The sequence below is a fragment of the Rhipicephalus microplus genome, chromosome 1 (assembly GCF_043290135.1).
Source record: "Rhipicephalus microplus isolate Deutch F79 chromosome 1, USDA_Rmic, whole genome shotgun sequence".
NCBI lineage: Eukaryota > Metazoa > Arthropoda > Arachnida > Ixodida > Ixodidae > Rhipicephalus > Rhipicephalus microplus.
This window is the reverse complement of record NC_134700.1, coordinates 286,034,609-286,047,675: the sequence shown is the minus strand read 5'-3', so window position 1 is coordinate 286,047,675 and position 13,067 is coordinate 286,034,609. Positions and strand designations below refer to the sequence as shown.

The 13,067-nt window shown below is 42.9% G+C and overlaps 1 protein-coding gene across 2 annotated transcripts in view; it reads right to left on the bottom strand.

Annotated features, from left to right (window-relative positions):
- LOC119188296 (3'-5' RNA helicase YTHDC2) overlaps positions 1–13,067 on the bottom strand; it is a 94,936-nt gene that overhangs the window by 48,599 nt on the left and 33,270 nt on the right. For both annotated transcript variants that reach the window (XM_037436267.2, XM_075865068.1), the window contains exons 13-16: positions 7,782–7,872; positions 5,526–5,616; positions 4,031–4,111; positions 1,943–2,149 (exon numbers count right to left, since the gene is read on the bottom strand). In XM_037436267.2, the coding sequence (XP_037292164.2) occupies positions 1,943–2,149; positions 4,031–4,111; positions 5,526–5,616; positions 7,782–7,872 (470 nt within the window). The remainder of the gene's footprint in view (positions 1–1,942; positions 2,150–4,030; positions 4,112–5,525; positions 5,617–7,781; positions 7,873–13,067) is intronic.

The following is a 13,067-nucleotide window of genomic DNA, read 5'->3' as shown; positions in this document are numbered from 1 at the left end:
CTAAGGATAATTCGAAGCGCGCTTTGCCGAGTGTCATCATCGTCAAACACTAGTGGAAGCTTTTTCGGCCAAACAATAGGTGGCACGACTGGTTTTTTTTTTTTTAGCTTCAAATGGCCTCCAAGTAGATGATTGATGTGTGGGGCTTAACGTCCCAAAATCACCATATGATTATGAGAGACGCCGTAGTGGAGGGCTCCGGAAATTTCGACTACCTGGGGCTCTTTAACGTGCACCCAAATCTGAGCACACGGGCCTACAACATTTCCGCCTCCATCGGAAATGCAGCCGCCGCAGCCGGTATTCGATACTGCAACGTGCGGGTCAGCAGCCGAGTACCTTAGCCACTAGACCACGGCGGGGGGGGGCTGAAATAATCTTGGAGGCCAAAAAATGAAAACAAAGAGATGCTATGCGATCCTGAGCAACCTTATAAATAATGACCTTTGTTTATTTACAAGACACACTGCAACTTCCCTTATTATTCTAAGAAAAAAAAGAAATCACATTATGGGTGGTGTAGTTATGGAGGTCTTTCTTAGCCTAAGTTCGTCTACACCTGATGTATGAAGCGTATAGTAAAACCTCATTTTTTGAACTCAGTTATTTTGAATCCCACTTAATTCAAAGTATTACAGCTGTCCTGTATTTTGTAATATAAGTTTGAGCAGATAATTTTAAGGGGCGGTCAGCACCAGTTTGGTTAATTAGAAAACTTTGGGTTCAGTGCATCCATTCCCGATCCAGATTTCACCTAAAAACCGCACAAACGACAGCCCTTAAGAGCCATTAGGCGATGTACTGTAGCAATACTACTGAGAGGCAGCTGGATTACCCCAGCCTTGATACTTCCAGCACGAAAAATAAAATTGTAAAAAAGACAAAACAAAAAACCGGTTTCATAATCAACTGAAATGTGCGCCTGCGGAAAACAAGACATGCTTCACTGAAGCACAGAAATCATGCGCAGGCAGCATGTCGCATGCTTCTCACGACAGCAGTGCGTCATGACTTACCCATTTTTTCAGGGAATATAAAGAAATTAATATCTGGCGAAATTCGCGATGTATGCGAACCTCCGAGTTCCGGTTGCTTCAAATATTTGCGCACTTGCACTGCTGGCAGAGTTCTTGCCTGCTACGTCTACTCCGTAAATTCAGTTCGAAAGCTTCAATGATCATGTTTGCAGCCAGAACATGGTGAACTTGGTCACACTGTCTATTATTAAAGTCTTCATTTTACTATAAAAAATTTGCAAATGGTCGCGTCATGACGTGCCAATGCAGCGACAAACAGTTGACACGCTGCCTGCGTATCACTAATGTATTGCAGTGAAGATGTCTTATTTTTCGCAAACGCGCATTTTAATTGATCACGACATTTATTTTTTTTCGTCCGTAGCAACAAGGGCCGGCGGTCCACCTTGTTTGCGGGAAAAATGTGACCTTGTATTGCTAGAAAACATAACTCTTGGAGCCACAAACTAGTAAACAGAGCAAAAGACCAGGCCTGATTATACTTTGAATAATTCCAAGTTCCTAGCATCTAACTTTTTGTATGTTCTGTTAAATTGAAAACCCGCTCAATTCAAAGACTTCTCATCTCCCAGTAATTTCTAACTAACGAGGCTTTACTGTAGTACCTTTTATCTTGGTACTGTTAGTAATGCATGCCATGGTCAGCAATAGTAGAGCGTCATTGCACAAATATCTCTTCAACACCCGACGGATTAGCGTAGATGTGGCAGCCCATTACACTTGCATTTTTTTGTGACATAACAGAAAAAGAAAGATTTTCTCATTCTTTCGGGAAGCATGAAAGCACATAATGCTGGTGCAGTGTGGCTCTGAAGGTGGAGCTGGCACGAAACTCTCAGGTTGACAGTGGGCATGGAATCCCAAATGTTGCGGCCACAGACAATACACTGCACAAGCCTTCTCACCTGGAGGCACAGTTCCTGAAGCGGCAGACGCAGCAGCTCGGGCTGCTGGAAGGGAGCCAGGCTGCAGAAGCGCTGCCGGCTCATCAGGTGGAAGCAGACACCGTTCGGGCGGGTGCGGCCTGCCCGGCCTCGACGTTGCATGGCACTCGCCTGACTCACCCACACGGACTTGAGCAGGCTGGTGCCTGTCAGGCTGTCAAAGGACTTCTGCACGTTCATACAAGCACAGATACATTAGAATCCGGATTAAACATCCTGCTACCGAGTAGTGCTCTGTCAAAATATAGCAGTAGAGGGCAGCAGACTAATTATGAACGTACACACAAAAAAAATTTTTTCCGTTTTCCATTTCCCCAATATGGTTACGGGACCTCATAGTGGAGGGATTCAGAAATTTCGACCTGCTGGGGTTCTTTAACGTGCACATAAATCCAAGTACACGAGCATCAAGCATTTTTGCCTCCGTTGAAATTACGGCTGCAGTGCCCAGATTCGATTCCATGACCTGCGACTCACTAGCAGCGCACCATAACCACTACACCACAATGGCGGGTGACAGAAGTAAAAGCTTGTAAGCATCTTGAAATACTTGCATTTTGTTCCAGCTTATATTTTCCTATACCTACGAATTAAACCTTCTACTAACTCATGGTGAGAGGTTGAATTTCATAGCCATAAGCCATTGGGAATGAACAGCCACTTAAATTTCACAGCTTCACAGCCAGTCTTTTTAACATATGGGCAAGATGATGATGATGATATATGGTGTTTTTTGGCGCAAGGGCCATTTGATGGCCAAAGAGCGCCAGTTCATGCGACAAGGAATGTGGACAATGATTGTGATTAGCGGCTGTATAAGGGCCATAAAATTCCTCGCAGTAAGGCGGGTAAAAACATACAAGTAATAAAATCATGACCATGCCGTGAAAGGTGTGTGTGTGGTGTGAATAGATAACAAAAGATGGTGATAATAAAAAACGATGGTGTATATGTATGGCATTAGCACAAGTGCCTCACTGGTTCATACCCTTGCGTGCAAGGGCCGTGAGGCAAGTGCTTTCCTGTGTAGCCACCGCAGCAAAAACCTCCCTGGCAAGACATATGGGCAAGAAAATTTATGCCTCCCAGGGTGAAAAGATCCCGATAACATGAAAGTGAGCTTTTAGGGTTCTTGCATTGGCCAAACCAAATCCAATAGATAGAAATGGCAAAAAGTAAGAAAACTGAAAGAAACTAGAGCAGTTGCTTTACACTAAATACATTGAAGTTCTCAAAAACAAATATGTCAAGGTGTTTGAGCATCATTATTGAAACACTAAGTGTTCACAGCTGAGAAGGATGTTGGGAGAACAATACAGACTCTATAAAGCATTAAAACTAAACTTTGGCGGATGTTTAAGTACTTTGAATATACGAATGCACTTCAATGATGCTTAAATTATCGAAAATTTTCACATGAATGAGAAAATTTTCACATGAACATGAACCTCCACCTGCAAATATGGTTTCACTGCAGTAAAGGAATGCTATACCACTAACACCTTTATCCAGGGAAGATCTGCACTGCCGCAAAGTCCCACTTCAAGGTTAAACATTAGATTCACATTGATTCAGCGTTATACTCTCTTAAATCTTATACCGCCTTATGTGCTCCAAGTATGCTGAATTTTAAAATGCAATGCATTTTACAGGTTGTCACTTGCCTTCTACTGAAAGTCTAATCTTGCTACTATTTAAAGTTGCTTAGACTTCCCTTGATCCCAAAGGAATGACATTTGCACATACCTTGTTTACATTTTAAAAATAGTATTGTGCAGGTTAGTTGGGTCTAACAAATATGTTTATTTTTCTTTGTAATATGTGATATTATACTATTCAAACTTGATTCAAAATTATGGAACCAAATCAAAATTCACTTTGAACCTAAAATTTACTATTTGCATAAGCTTAATTAACACACTTTTGAAATCACAGGTAAGCAAACAAACGGCAAATACTTTCTCCATCCTCCGGTTTCTGCAAATAATAATAATAATCAAATCCTGTCCGAAAAAATAGATCTTTAATTATACACAATGCCACGCCTACCTCTTTAACCTTGCCGGAGTCGATGACAAAAGTGACATCGCTGATGGTAATGCTTGTCTCAGCGATATTGGTTGACAGAACCTGCAAACAATATTGAAGGACTGAATCAGTTACCATATTTCTCGGTCAATGATTTAATTCCTGTATTTCTGGCATCGTAACAACATATATTGATAAATAATCGTAGATGAATCAAAGACGAAGGGGACTTTATACATATTGAAACATTTGTGAATGCGGGGTGTCACTGGAGGCAACATTTTAAAAAGCAGACTTGCCTTTTTCAAGTCCGCTTATCAAAACATTGCCTCAAAATACACCTCATGCTCATGAATTTTTCATCTCTTCAAGCTTCCATCTTCCACTAAACTTCTGCTTTTTGTATAATAAATATCGCTATTTGAAAGGTTTCTAATAATTGCACACCATTCAAACTTACTGAAAAAGGCTCTGAATAATATTTAAAGGGCCCCAAAACCACCCAGAGGTCGAAATTCAATTGTGGTGGGGAAATTGTGCACGAGTGTACGATGAACACGGAGCCTTGAGAATTTTTAGAAATGGTGCCGTAATAGCGGAGTTAGATGAGTTTGATTATGAAAACCGGGGCTCGCTCTCATGTGCACTACCCTCCATGGTATCCTCTGCCAAGCCGCTTTGCCCTCTCGCTCAGTGCCCCTCTCATGCCCCTCCCAATCTCACGAGGCATATGTTATCGCTGATGCGCTGCTTTGAACACCACCTGCTTCCCATTCCCGCAACTCCGTCAGTTGCGTTTTAGCTGCGCGCTTGTTGCAGAACCGCGACGGCTGTGCCTATATGAATCGTGCCGGTATGGACCAAGAAATTAAGCTAAACGTATCACACGACATGCGCCACAAGTGGGACATTCGAAAAATTATTCCGAGGATGTGGGAGCATTTGACTACAATTAATCACTAGTAATCAAACTAGCTGCAATAAAAAAACTTTCCGTGCATCACGAGAGATAATAAAATGCTGCTTGCGCGTTTCTGTTTGATTTACAGAAAAAAGAAATGCCTGGCGTTATTATAGGGAATGGCGTGAGTGGTTCAACAGCTCAGTTTTTGGCTAATTAGGCTGGATAGGTGGAGCCATCTAGCAGGGCCCAGTTGAACCAAGCAAGCAGAATCATGGCCTCCGAGATTGCAGAAAATTGAGCAATGGCCGTTGTTGCTACTGTGGCTCCTGCTACTTTCGCTCTGCTGCTACTGGTGTTGATGGCCGCATAGTAAAGGCGAGCAACCTTGGGCGCGGTAACAGTGACGTCAGAAAGACCGCTATCAAGCATGGTTGGATTCCAAGTGCTCTGACGCAATGCTGACCACTAAAATGTGATTTTATTCCAAATAAGCACTTCCTTAGCACTGCGAGGTTTCTGGACTGCTAATTAAACAACGAACATCGATTTATTAGTTGTCGTTGGTTTAAAGGAAAGAGATTTGAACCTCATGAAGTAAAAACAGAAACTCACAATTTTTCTTACTCCAGGTGGCATTGTGTTGAAGACAAGCCGCTGCTCGCTACACTGCACATTTGAGTGTAACATGTACAGCACATACCTCCTGAAAAGTGACAAGGGTACTTTAAACTATTGCCGAAAATTTCACAAAAATAAAAAAACAGCATGAATGTTCAATTACTGGAATTGGTGTAAGTACAGCAGCCATGCCAAGGGTGTGTCTAAGCAGTTCACAAAAGTGCAAATAAATACATAAAAATAAAGGAACACACAGCACTACGATATAAGCCTGAAAAAAAAAAGTCAACATATCCACAGAGTGAATGATGTCCATCCATCCGTCCGTATGTTCACTTATCCGTGCATGCGTCAATGCGTCCAATCGCGTTCGAGAATGCAGACGGCGCGCGGGTAACACTGATGAGAAGCGAGCCAAGGAAGCCAAGCGCAAGTGCCTTTAATGTGCCCGTCACTTTGCTTCGTCCATGCCTCACCAACGATCCGCCACATATGACGACTATCCAGGAGACAGATTCTCCTAAGCAGGATTCTCCTGATTGACTGCCGCTAAGCAGGCAGCCAATCAGGAAGCATCATTGCAACGCTATACGGCATGCATTGCTTCGTGATGCAGCGGCAACATAGCTTCGAGCCACAAAGAAGGAGCACGAAGGAACAAATCTGAAAGAAGTACGATATTGAAGTGGGAAACAAGTCTAGCATCTTTGGGGGAAAGCACTCAGAGGCACGTGTGACGATGTAGCATCGCATCGCAACCACTTCATGAACTAAAGCATACCAACAGCTCTCACTGAGAAGCACGCGTTTGCACTGGCATTGAAAAGACATTAGCAGTGTCGTGGAAACAGCCCATAATATCATGTTTGTTTCTACTGCGCATGTATATCGTGGGAATGGAGGCTAGCCCCCCGCCTTTGAGCGGGCTTGGCCGCCTCTTGCTGCCGTTCTCATGTCCCGACATGACTCTTCTCCTCCGCTGTCTGCTGCGCAGAGGGAGCAAAGAGTGACGTTTAACCTCTCTCACTTAATAGCGGCAATCTACCTGGTAGATTGCCGCTATCCCTCAAGAGAAAGGTATACAACAGCTGTATCTTGCCGGTACTTAGCTACGGAGCAGAAACCTGGAGACTTACAAAGAGGGTTCAGCTTAAATTGAGGACGACGCAGCGAGCAATGGAAAGAAAAATGGTAGGTGTAATCTTAAGAGACAAGAAGAGAGCAGAGTGGATTAGGGAACAAACGGGGGTTAAGGATATCATAGCTGAAATCAAGAAGAAATGGACATGGGCCGGGCATGTAGCGCGTAGACAGGATAACCGCTGGTCATTAAGGGTAACTAACTGGATTCCCAGAGAAGGCAAGCGGGTTAGGGGGAGACAGAAGGTTAGGTGGGCAGATGAGATTAAGAAGTTTGCGGGTATAAATTGGCAGGAGCAAGCACAGGACCGGGTTAACTGGCGGAACATGGGAGAGGCCTTTGTCCTGCAGTGGACGTAGTCAGGCTGATGATGATGATGATGACTTAATAGCGGATGTCGACTGTGGCGTCATGCGCAAAGTCTCTCGGGACGTTTTGGCACGCGCTTCGGGGTGTGAGTCAGATTTCTTCGGGACAGCTGAGGGTGAGCACCCATTTTCTTTCTTCGGGACAGCTGAGGGTGAGCACGCATTCCCTTTTTCGTCCGTCGACTCCCATTGTCTGGGGCTCATCGAACTTTGCCAACGACGCCTCGTGCCAAGGCAAACGCTTACTTTTTTGCTGCCCCTTTGTGTACGCTAAGCCGAAAAGCGGTAGGGTGTCCTAGTGCCTAGTACGGTGTCCTAGTCAAACTGCGCCGACCCGTATATCTCAGAAGCCAACGCGAGCGCCTTTGCCCTTACCTAAGCAACCAGACCTTTGTCCCGCTGTCTCCGTGAATCACTTTTACTACGGAGACGTGCTCGCGGCCTGTGTAGTGCCTCTCGCTCGTGGCGTGGATATGCCCACTTGCTTTCCCGCCGCGCCTTTGCAACGAGCTGTACTGTGTTTTGGTGTTTCCAAAGACAACAAAGTGTTGCGACCTTAAGCCGTATCGTGTTCTCACTACGGCGATGACGCATGCCCTGCGGCTTGCTAAGACTGGACCCACGCTAGTGGCCGTACTCTTTCGGGATAAGTATACACAAAAATATTAAACGAAAATTCTTGTTGACACTGATGCCTAGTTTGTAAATCATAGATAAAGATAATGCAAAAAATGTTTCCACCTCTTCTGTTCAGAAAAACTTTTGTCTGCCAGAATTTTATCTCTCAGTCTGCTCATGTCGTCAAACCCGGGAAGGAAGACCAGAATGGCACCTGCAAAAAAGAAAGCAATGCTTTACGATTAGGAAGACCGATTTAGCTATTGAAATAGAATGAGATATAACTTATTGCGAACAAGTCTATAGTAGGCTGATCTAAAGAAGATAGACAGACAGCATATGTGAAGCTACAGTTGACCCTCGATATTTCAAACTCAAGGTAATTACGGGAATTCGTTTGAATTATCAAAAGTATGAATTATTAGAGGTTTTCATGTACAGTTAAACCCCTTCATAAGAGCTATGCTTCGAGCAGCAATTTTTCTCTTTTATATGAGATCTCTCTCATAAACAGGGTACCTCGTACGCATCTGTTTATCAATTCATATTTTACTGTAGGCACACTGGTGTTTCTTATATGCCCATTTGTCCCTTATATCAGCGCTTCTAATAAAGGGGTTCAACTGTATGACACAGTCAACAAAGCAACTAGTGTTGGTAAGTTGTATACATATACCATTGCTACGTAATGTTTCTCTACATGTAATGTTTCTCAAAGGAGGGTGTTTTCATGGCAGGAGTCGCGACAATTGGACACAGGTTTTCCTACCACAAGGGCTACAAAGCAGAGGGGGTAGAGGTCGCTCGTTGTAGTACTTCTCTCATGGTCAAGCCGCATGTCCGTACTTCATTACATTCGGTGCTACAGCAACATGATAAGACGGCTGTTCATGATTAGCAACCAAATTTTTATACCCCAATGATCATCTTGGAACACGTGTGCATGCGTATGTAATGACGCAACGAAATGTGTGTTGCATCTTATTATATTTGATAAGCCTTTCCCAAGCTTGGGACACTTTCCTGCACGACACCTGTGTACTGCAGCAATAGTGACTCTAATACCCCTGTCACACGGCCACCACCAAACTCCGTTGAACACCGTCAACGTAAATCTCCCCTAGGGGGTTCGACGGAGAAGGAGTTGTAGCAGTGTCACACGGCAATGACAAGGTTGTAACAGTTGCCGCGAGGGGGCTCAGTTGGCACTGTTTGATTTTCGGAAAAGTATTCTAATTTGATCCCTATTGATTTTTTTGTGAATCCTCGTTATGCAGTTTTTACAAAAAAGCACTATAAAGTAGGTATGCGACTAACAAACCATTAAAAATAATTTCAAATAAAAACGCATTTGCCAAATGTAGCAATGCTGCTAGTGACGCTGGCCACATTGTGCTTTTAGTTGTTTTGTTGCCTGTGTACATGCCCGATACGAAAGTTCTTATGCTTCCTTGCCTCGTGAGCGCACATTTTATGTTCTTCAGCCATGAGTGATACAGTGGACTACGTGAGGAAGTGGCGCGATATTGCGCTGGTAATGACGTTGATCGGCTGGCACCGGCCGGCCCGACTCGTGAGGCACGGTGTGTAGGGCATTGGTGTTGAGAGTAAGTGAACTCTGGGGGGCGTAAAATATTGTAAACAAACACGCGTTGTGAATAAGTACTACAACGAAAGAACGTTTAATATAGCTAAAATGTATTATTCTTTCACTGCGACCACTTGGGTGCTCGAAATTTTTCTCTGACCTCCAGACTGCTGAGGACGAGAGTACCTCGTTTCGCTGCGAAGGGAGATCGTTGAACGTCCTTTGGGAAATGCTCCGTTCACCTTCGTTTGCGTAAGGGTGGCCGTGTGACACCAACCGCATCTTCGTTGTCGTAAAGACGAGGGAGTTAAACGGTCTTCACGGGTGCCCGTGGGACAGGGGCATAAGAAGTGTTCGTTATGCCAAAGATCAAGAAAGCAATAGAAAAACTAAGATTAAAACAGACACGAAGATACATAACAGAAAAACAGAGAGAGAGAGAAAGTGATAGAAAAAAACACAGATAAAGATAGAAATGACGAAAATAAAGGTATAAAAAAGTAGGGCCTGCAAATATTCAAACTTTCTGTTTTTCAAATAGTGCTAGCTATATGACTAGACTCACACCACAAATTTTACTGTTCGAAGTATTGAAACTTGTGGAAGGCAGTCAACGTCTGATTTTTTGAACTCTTTAGGGCAGTGATTCTCTAATGGGGGTTGCGGACCCTATGGGTTCGTGAAGCCACTTATGGGAGTCTCTGAAAACCTCTATTCACACCCAGAACTGTGGTACCATATTTACTCACATGATAGGCGTACCCCTGGTTGATACAGAGAAATGGGATTTTTTTTATTTCCACGCATAATGAGCACACCCTGAACTTGGCCGTGATCAGTAGTACTGTAGCGTATTTGCACAGTTGCAATTCGCCGCCTTTTTACGTTAACTGAAGCAAAGACCTAATCACTGCTATCTAATCTGCTAGGCCTAATCTACTAGGCCTAATCTGCTAATGACCTAATCTGCTAGGCCTAATCACTGTTGGTGCTTTTAGGTGGCAGTTGCGGGCCATCAAACCTGCTGTTTTGTATGGAAGCAACGTAACTTCTATCAGAGGCTCTGCTTGAAGAGGGGGCTTAGGTGGCGTAGGTAACACTCATATAGCGGTTTTCGATTCAATCGCTGTCTTGGTTATAGGGTGCGAGCCTATGAATTGAAACGATTGGTACCGCTCAGCGCATAAGTTTCAGTTGTGATAATGCGCATAATCTGGGTGGCCTGAAGCGCAATCGGTGAATTTCTGCAATGGCGCTTTCTTTTTAGAGTTTTTCTTTCTTTTTTTCTCGTGTTATTTCATGGGCAACACGGGTTTTTCGATGTTTCTTTTTGGAAATTTGAATGCGCATTGCATTGCATGCCTCGATTTTCGGACATGCAAGATTGCGTGCTCAACACGTTTTGAGCCTATGAAGGAGGATGTTACAGCTGTAGTGTGGATATTCGCGAGTTCAGTGACATATACGTTATTTGTGGTCTACACTGTAGTCTGAAATAAAATTTCCGGAAATTTTATCCCACGTAATGGGTGCACCCCTACCTTGCAGCCGAATTTTCCAAAAAAGAAAGTGCGCCTATTTGTGAGTAAATACGGTATTTGGACAGCTATAACAAAAAGTTAAAAAGAAAGAAATGCACACAAAGTGAGAAAGAAAAAAACAGAGTAAGAAAGAAGCAGTTACTAAAACGAAGATACAAGAAACAGAGACAAAGAGAAGAAGAAAGTGAGAAAATAAAGAGAAACAAGGAAGGATGCCCTGCTCCACTCTTCCTTTAGGCTTGGCACTCGAGTGTGAACCTGGTATAATTTTTTTCTTCCTCAATAAGCATGGGTTAGATGGTGCGTACGGTTTTGCTAGTTTAGCCATTATATATGAGGATAATCTGCTTTATTTCAGACTGATAGTAACATAAAAATATGAATGTTTACTAGAAGCAAGAAAAACAGGACACATTTCTAGAACCGGACAATCAAAATTTTGAACGAACCAAATTTATGCAGTGGGGCAGTATGCATTAAGTGGCTTTAAAATACACTAAAATACATAGGGCCAATCAAAAAGTTAAGATTTGTTTGAATTGATCAAAAGTTTGAGTAATCACAGTTGGAATTATTCAGAGTTTACAGAACACTATGCTATACTTGTCCCCAGTGCTTTTCACAAAAGTTTCTTTCTTTGCTAATTTTCAAAACTTATTTATTTATTTATGTATTTATTTATTTATTTATTTATACATACTGCAAACCATCATGGGCTATGGCAGGAGTAGTGATAACATCACATGTCAAGTGCACACAAAAAATCGGTCATTTGTAATGCACGAGCAAACCTAGGCAAAGCATTTCAACGGCCGACTGTTGCACGAAAGTAGTAGCTATATTTGTACAAATCAGCTGTAGATTTTAGCGGCAGAAGATTAAGATTATGCAAGCTACGAACACAGAAGTGTTGAGCAAACTGAAAGTACGGGTTTAAATGGGCACACCGTTGGGACTCAATCAAGGCATGCATGAACTTCAGGCTTTCGTTGTGGTGATGTGTTGCCAGAATGGTCAGACTGAGATGAGAAAGTTTTGCAGAGGGTGAAAAGTGGTTATCATATCTACAGTAGACAAAATGGATAGCTTTCTTTTGAACAGACTCAATCGTATTAATATCACTTTTATGAAATAGATTCCAAACAACAAATGCATAAAGTGAAATCTCAGTATAATGAACTTCAGGGGGCCATGGCAATTTGTTCATTATTTTGAAAAGTCGTTATAGTGAAAGCCCAAAAATTAACCCTAAATACTTATTTTCCACAGACCAAAACGACTTAACTTTACAACTGTGGGTCCTTGAACTATTTTTCCACAAGATAAACAAATGCATAATTGAATACCAAAAAAGGCATGTTTCGTTTAAGAAGTCTGATTTTTTTTTTTATTTGACGCGTACAGCACAAACTTTGCAGAGCAAAGGCCACCAACTCATCTACATTCCTGTGGAGGGATTCGCTTGCTTTGTCGTTTTTCGCCAGAAAAATGAATGCTTTCCGCAAGTATCTATCATATCCGCGTCACCAATATGATATCCATCATATCTGAAGTCACCGAGCCGCAGTCACTTTCTCGAGGGGGCAAGTTGTGATTGATCCTGGCACTTGATTATTTTGTCCTTATCCGGATCGTGGCAATTGCGGAACACACCACACCAAGTTCTTTGGCCACAACAGCCTGCTTTCTGTCTTCTTCAAGTGGCCGAAGAAAGTCGACTTGCTCTTTTAGCGAAAACTTTTTCCGCTTCTTCGTGGCAAGCAGTGGTGAACTCATTGCAGTACCGCAGCGCGAATGCAGACTTGCTTTGCGGACGCGATAAGTAAACACCAAAAAGAGACGGACACGCCTGACAAGGTCTTCAACACATGTATAAGCGACTAAGAAAATAAATACCTGAAGGGTCAAGGCTGTCATCGTCTCCAACGTTTATAGAACCTGTTCTATAAACGTTGATCGTCCCTTCTGAAGAAAAGAAAGAGCTGCGCACAGTCGCGCGTCTTCCGAGAAGCAAGGTGTCCGTCCGCTGTGTTGTCTGTTGGCGTGCCACTCTGGTAGTCCCGATGGATATTAGAACACGAGTTTGTAGTACTGAGGCGTTGTTAATATAAAGCGAAACTACATATAGCACTCGTTATTCTTAAAAGTTCTGTATTCTGATGTACGTAGTAGTGATAATTTTACATTGAAACTATTAGCAGTTGGTGTGGGATTTCTTAAAAGATAATTCATGTGGTGTTCGTTCTACTGAGACTTCGCTGTATTCTAGGACTGGAAAGA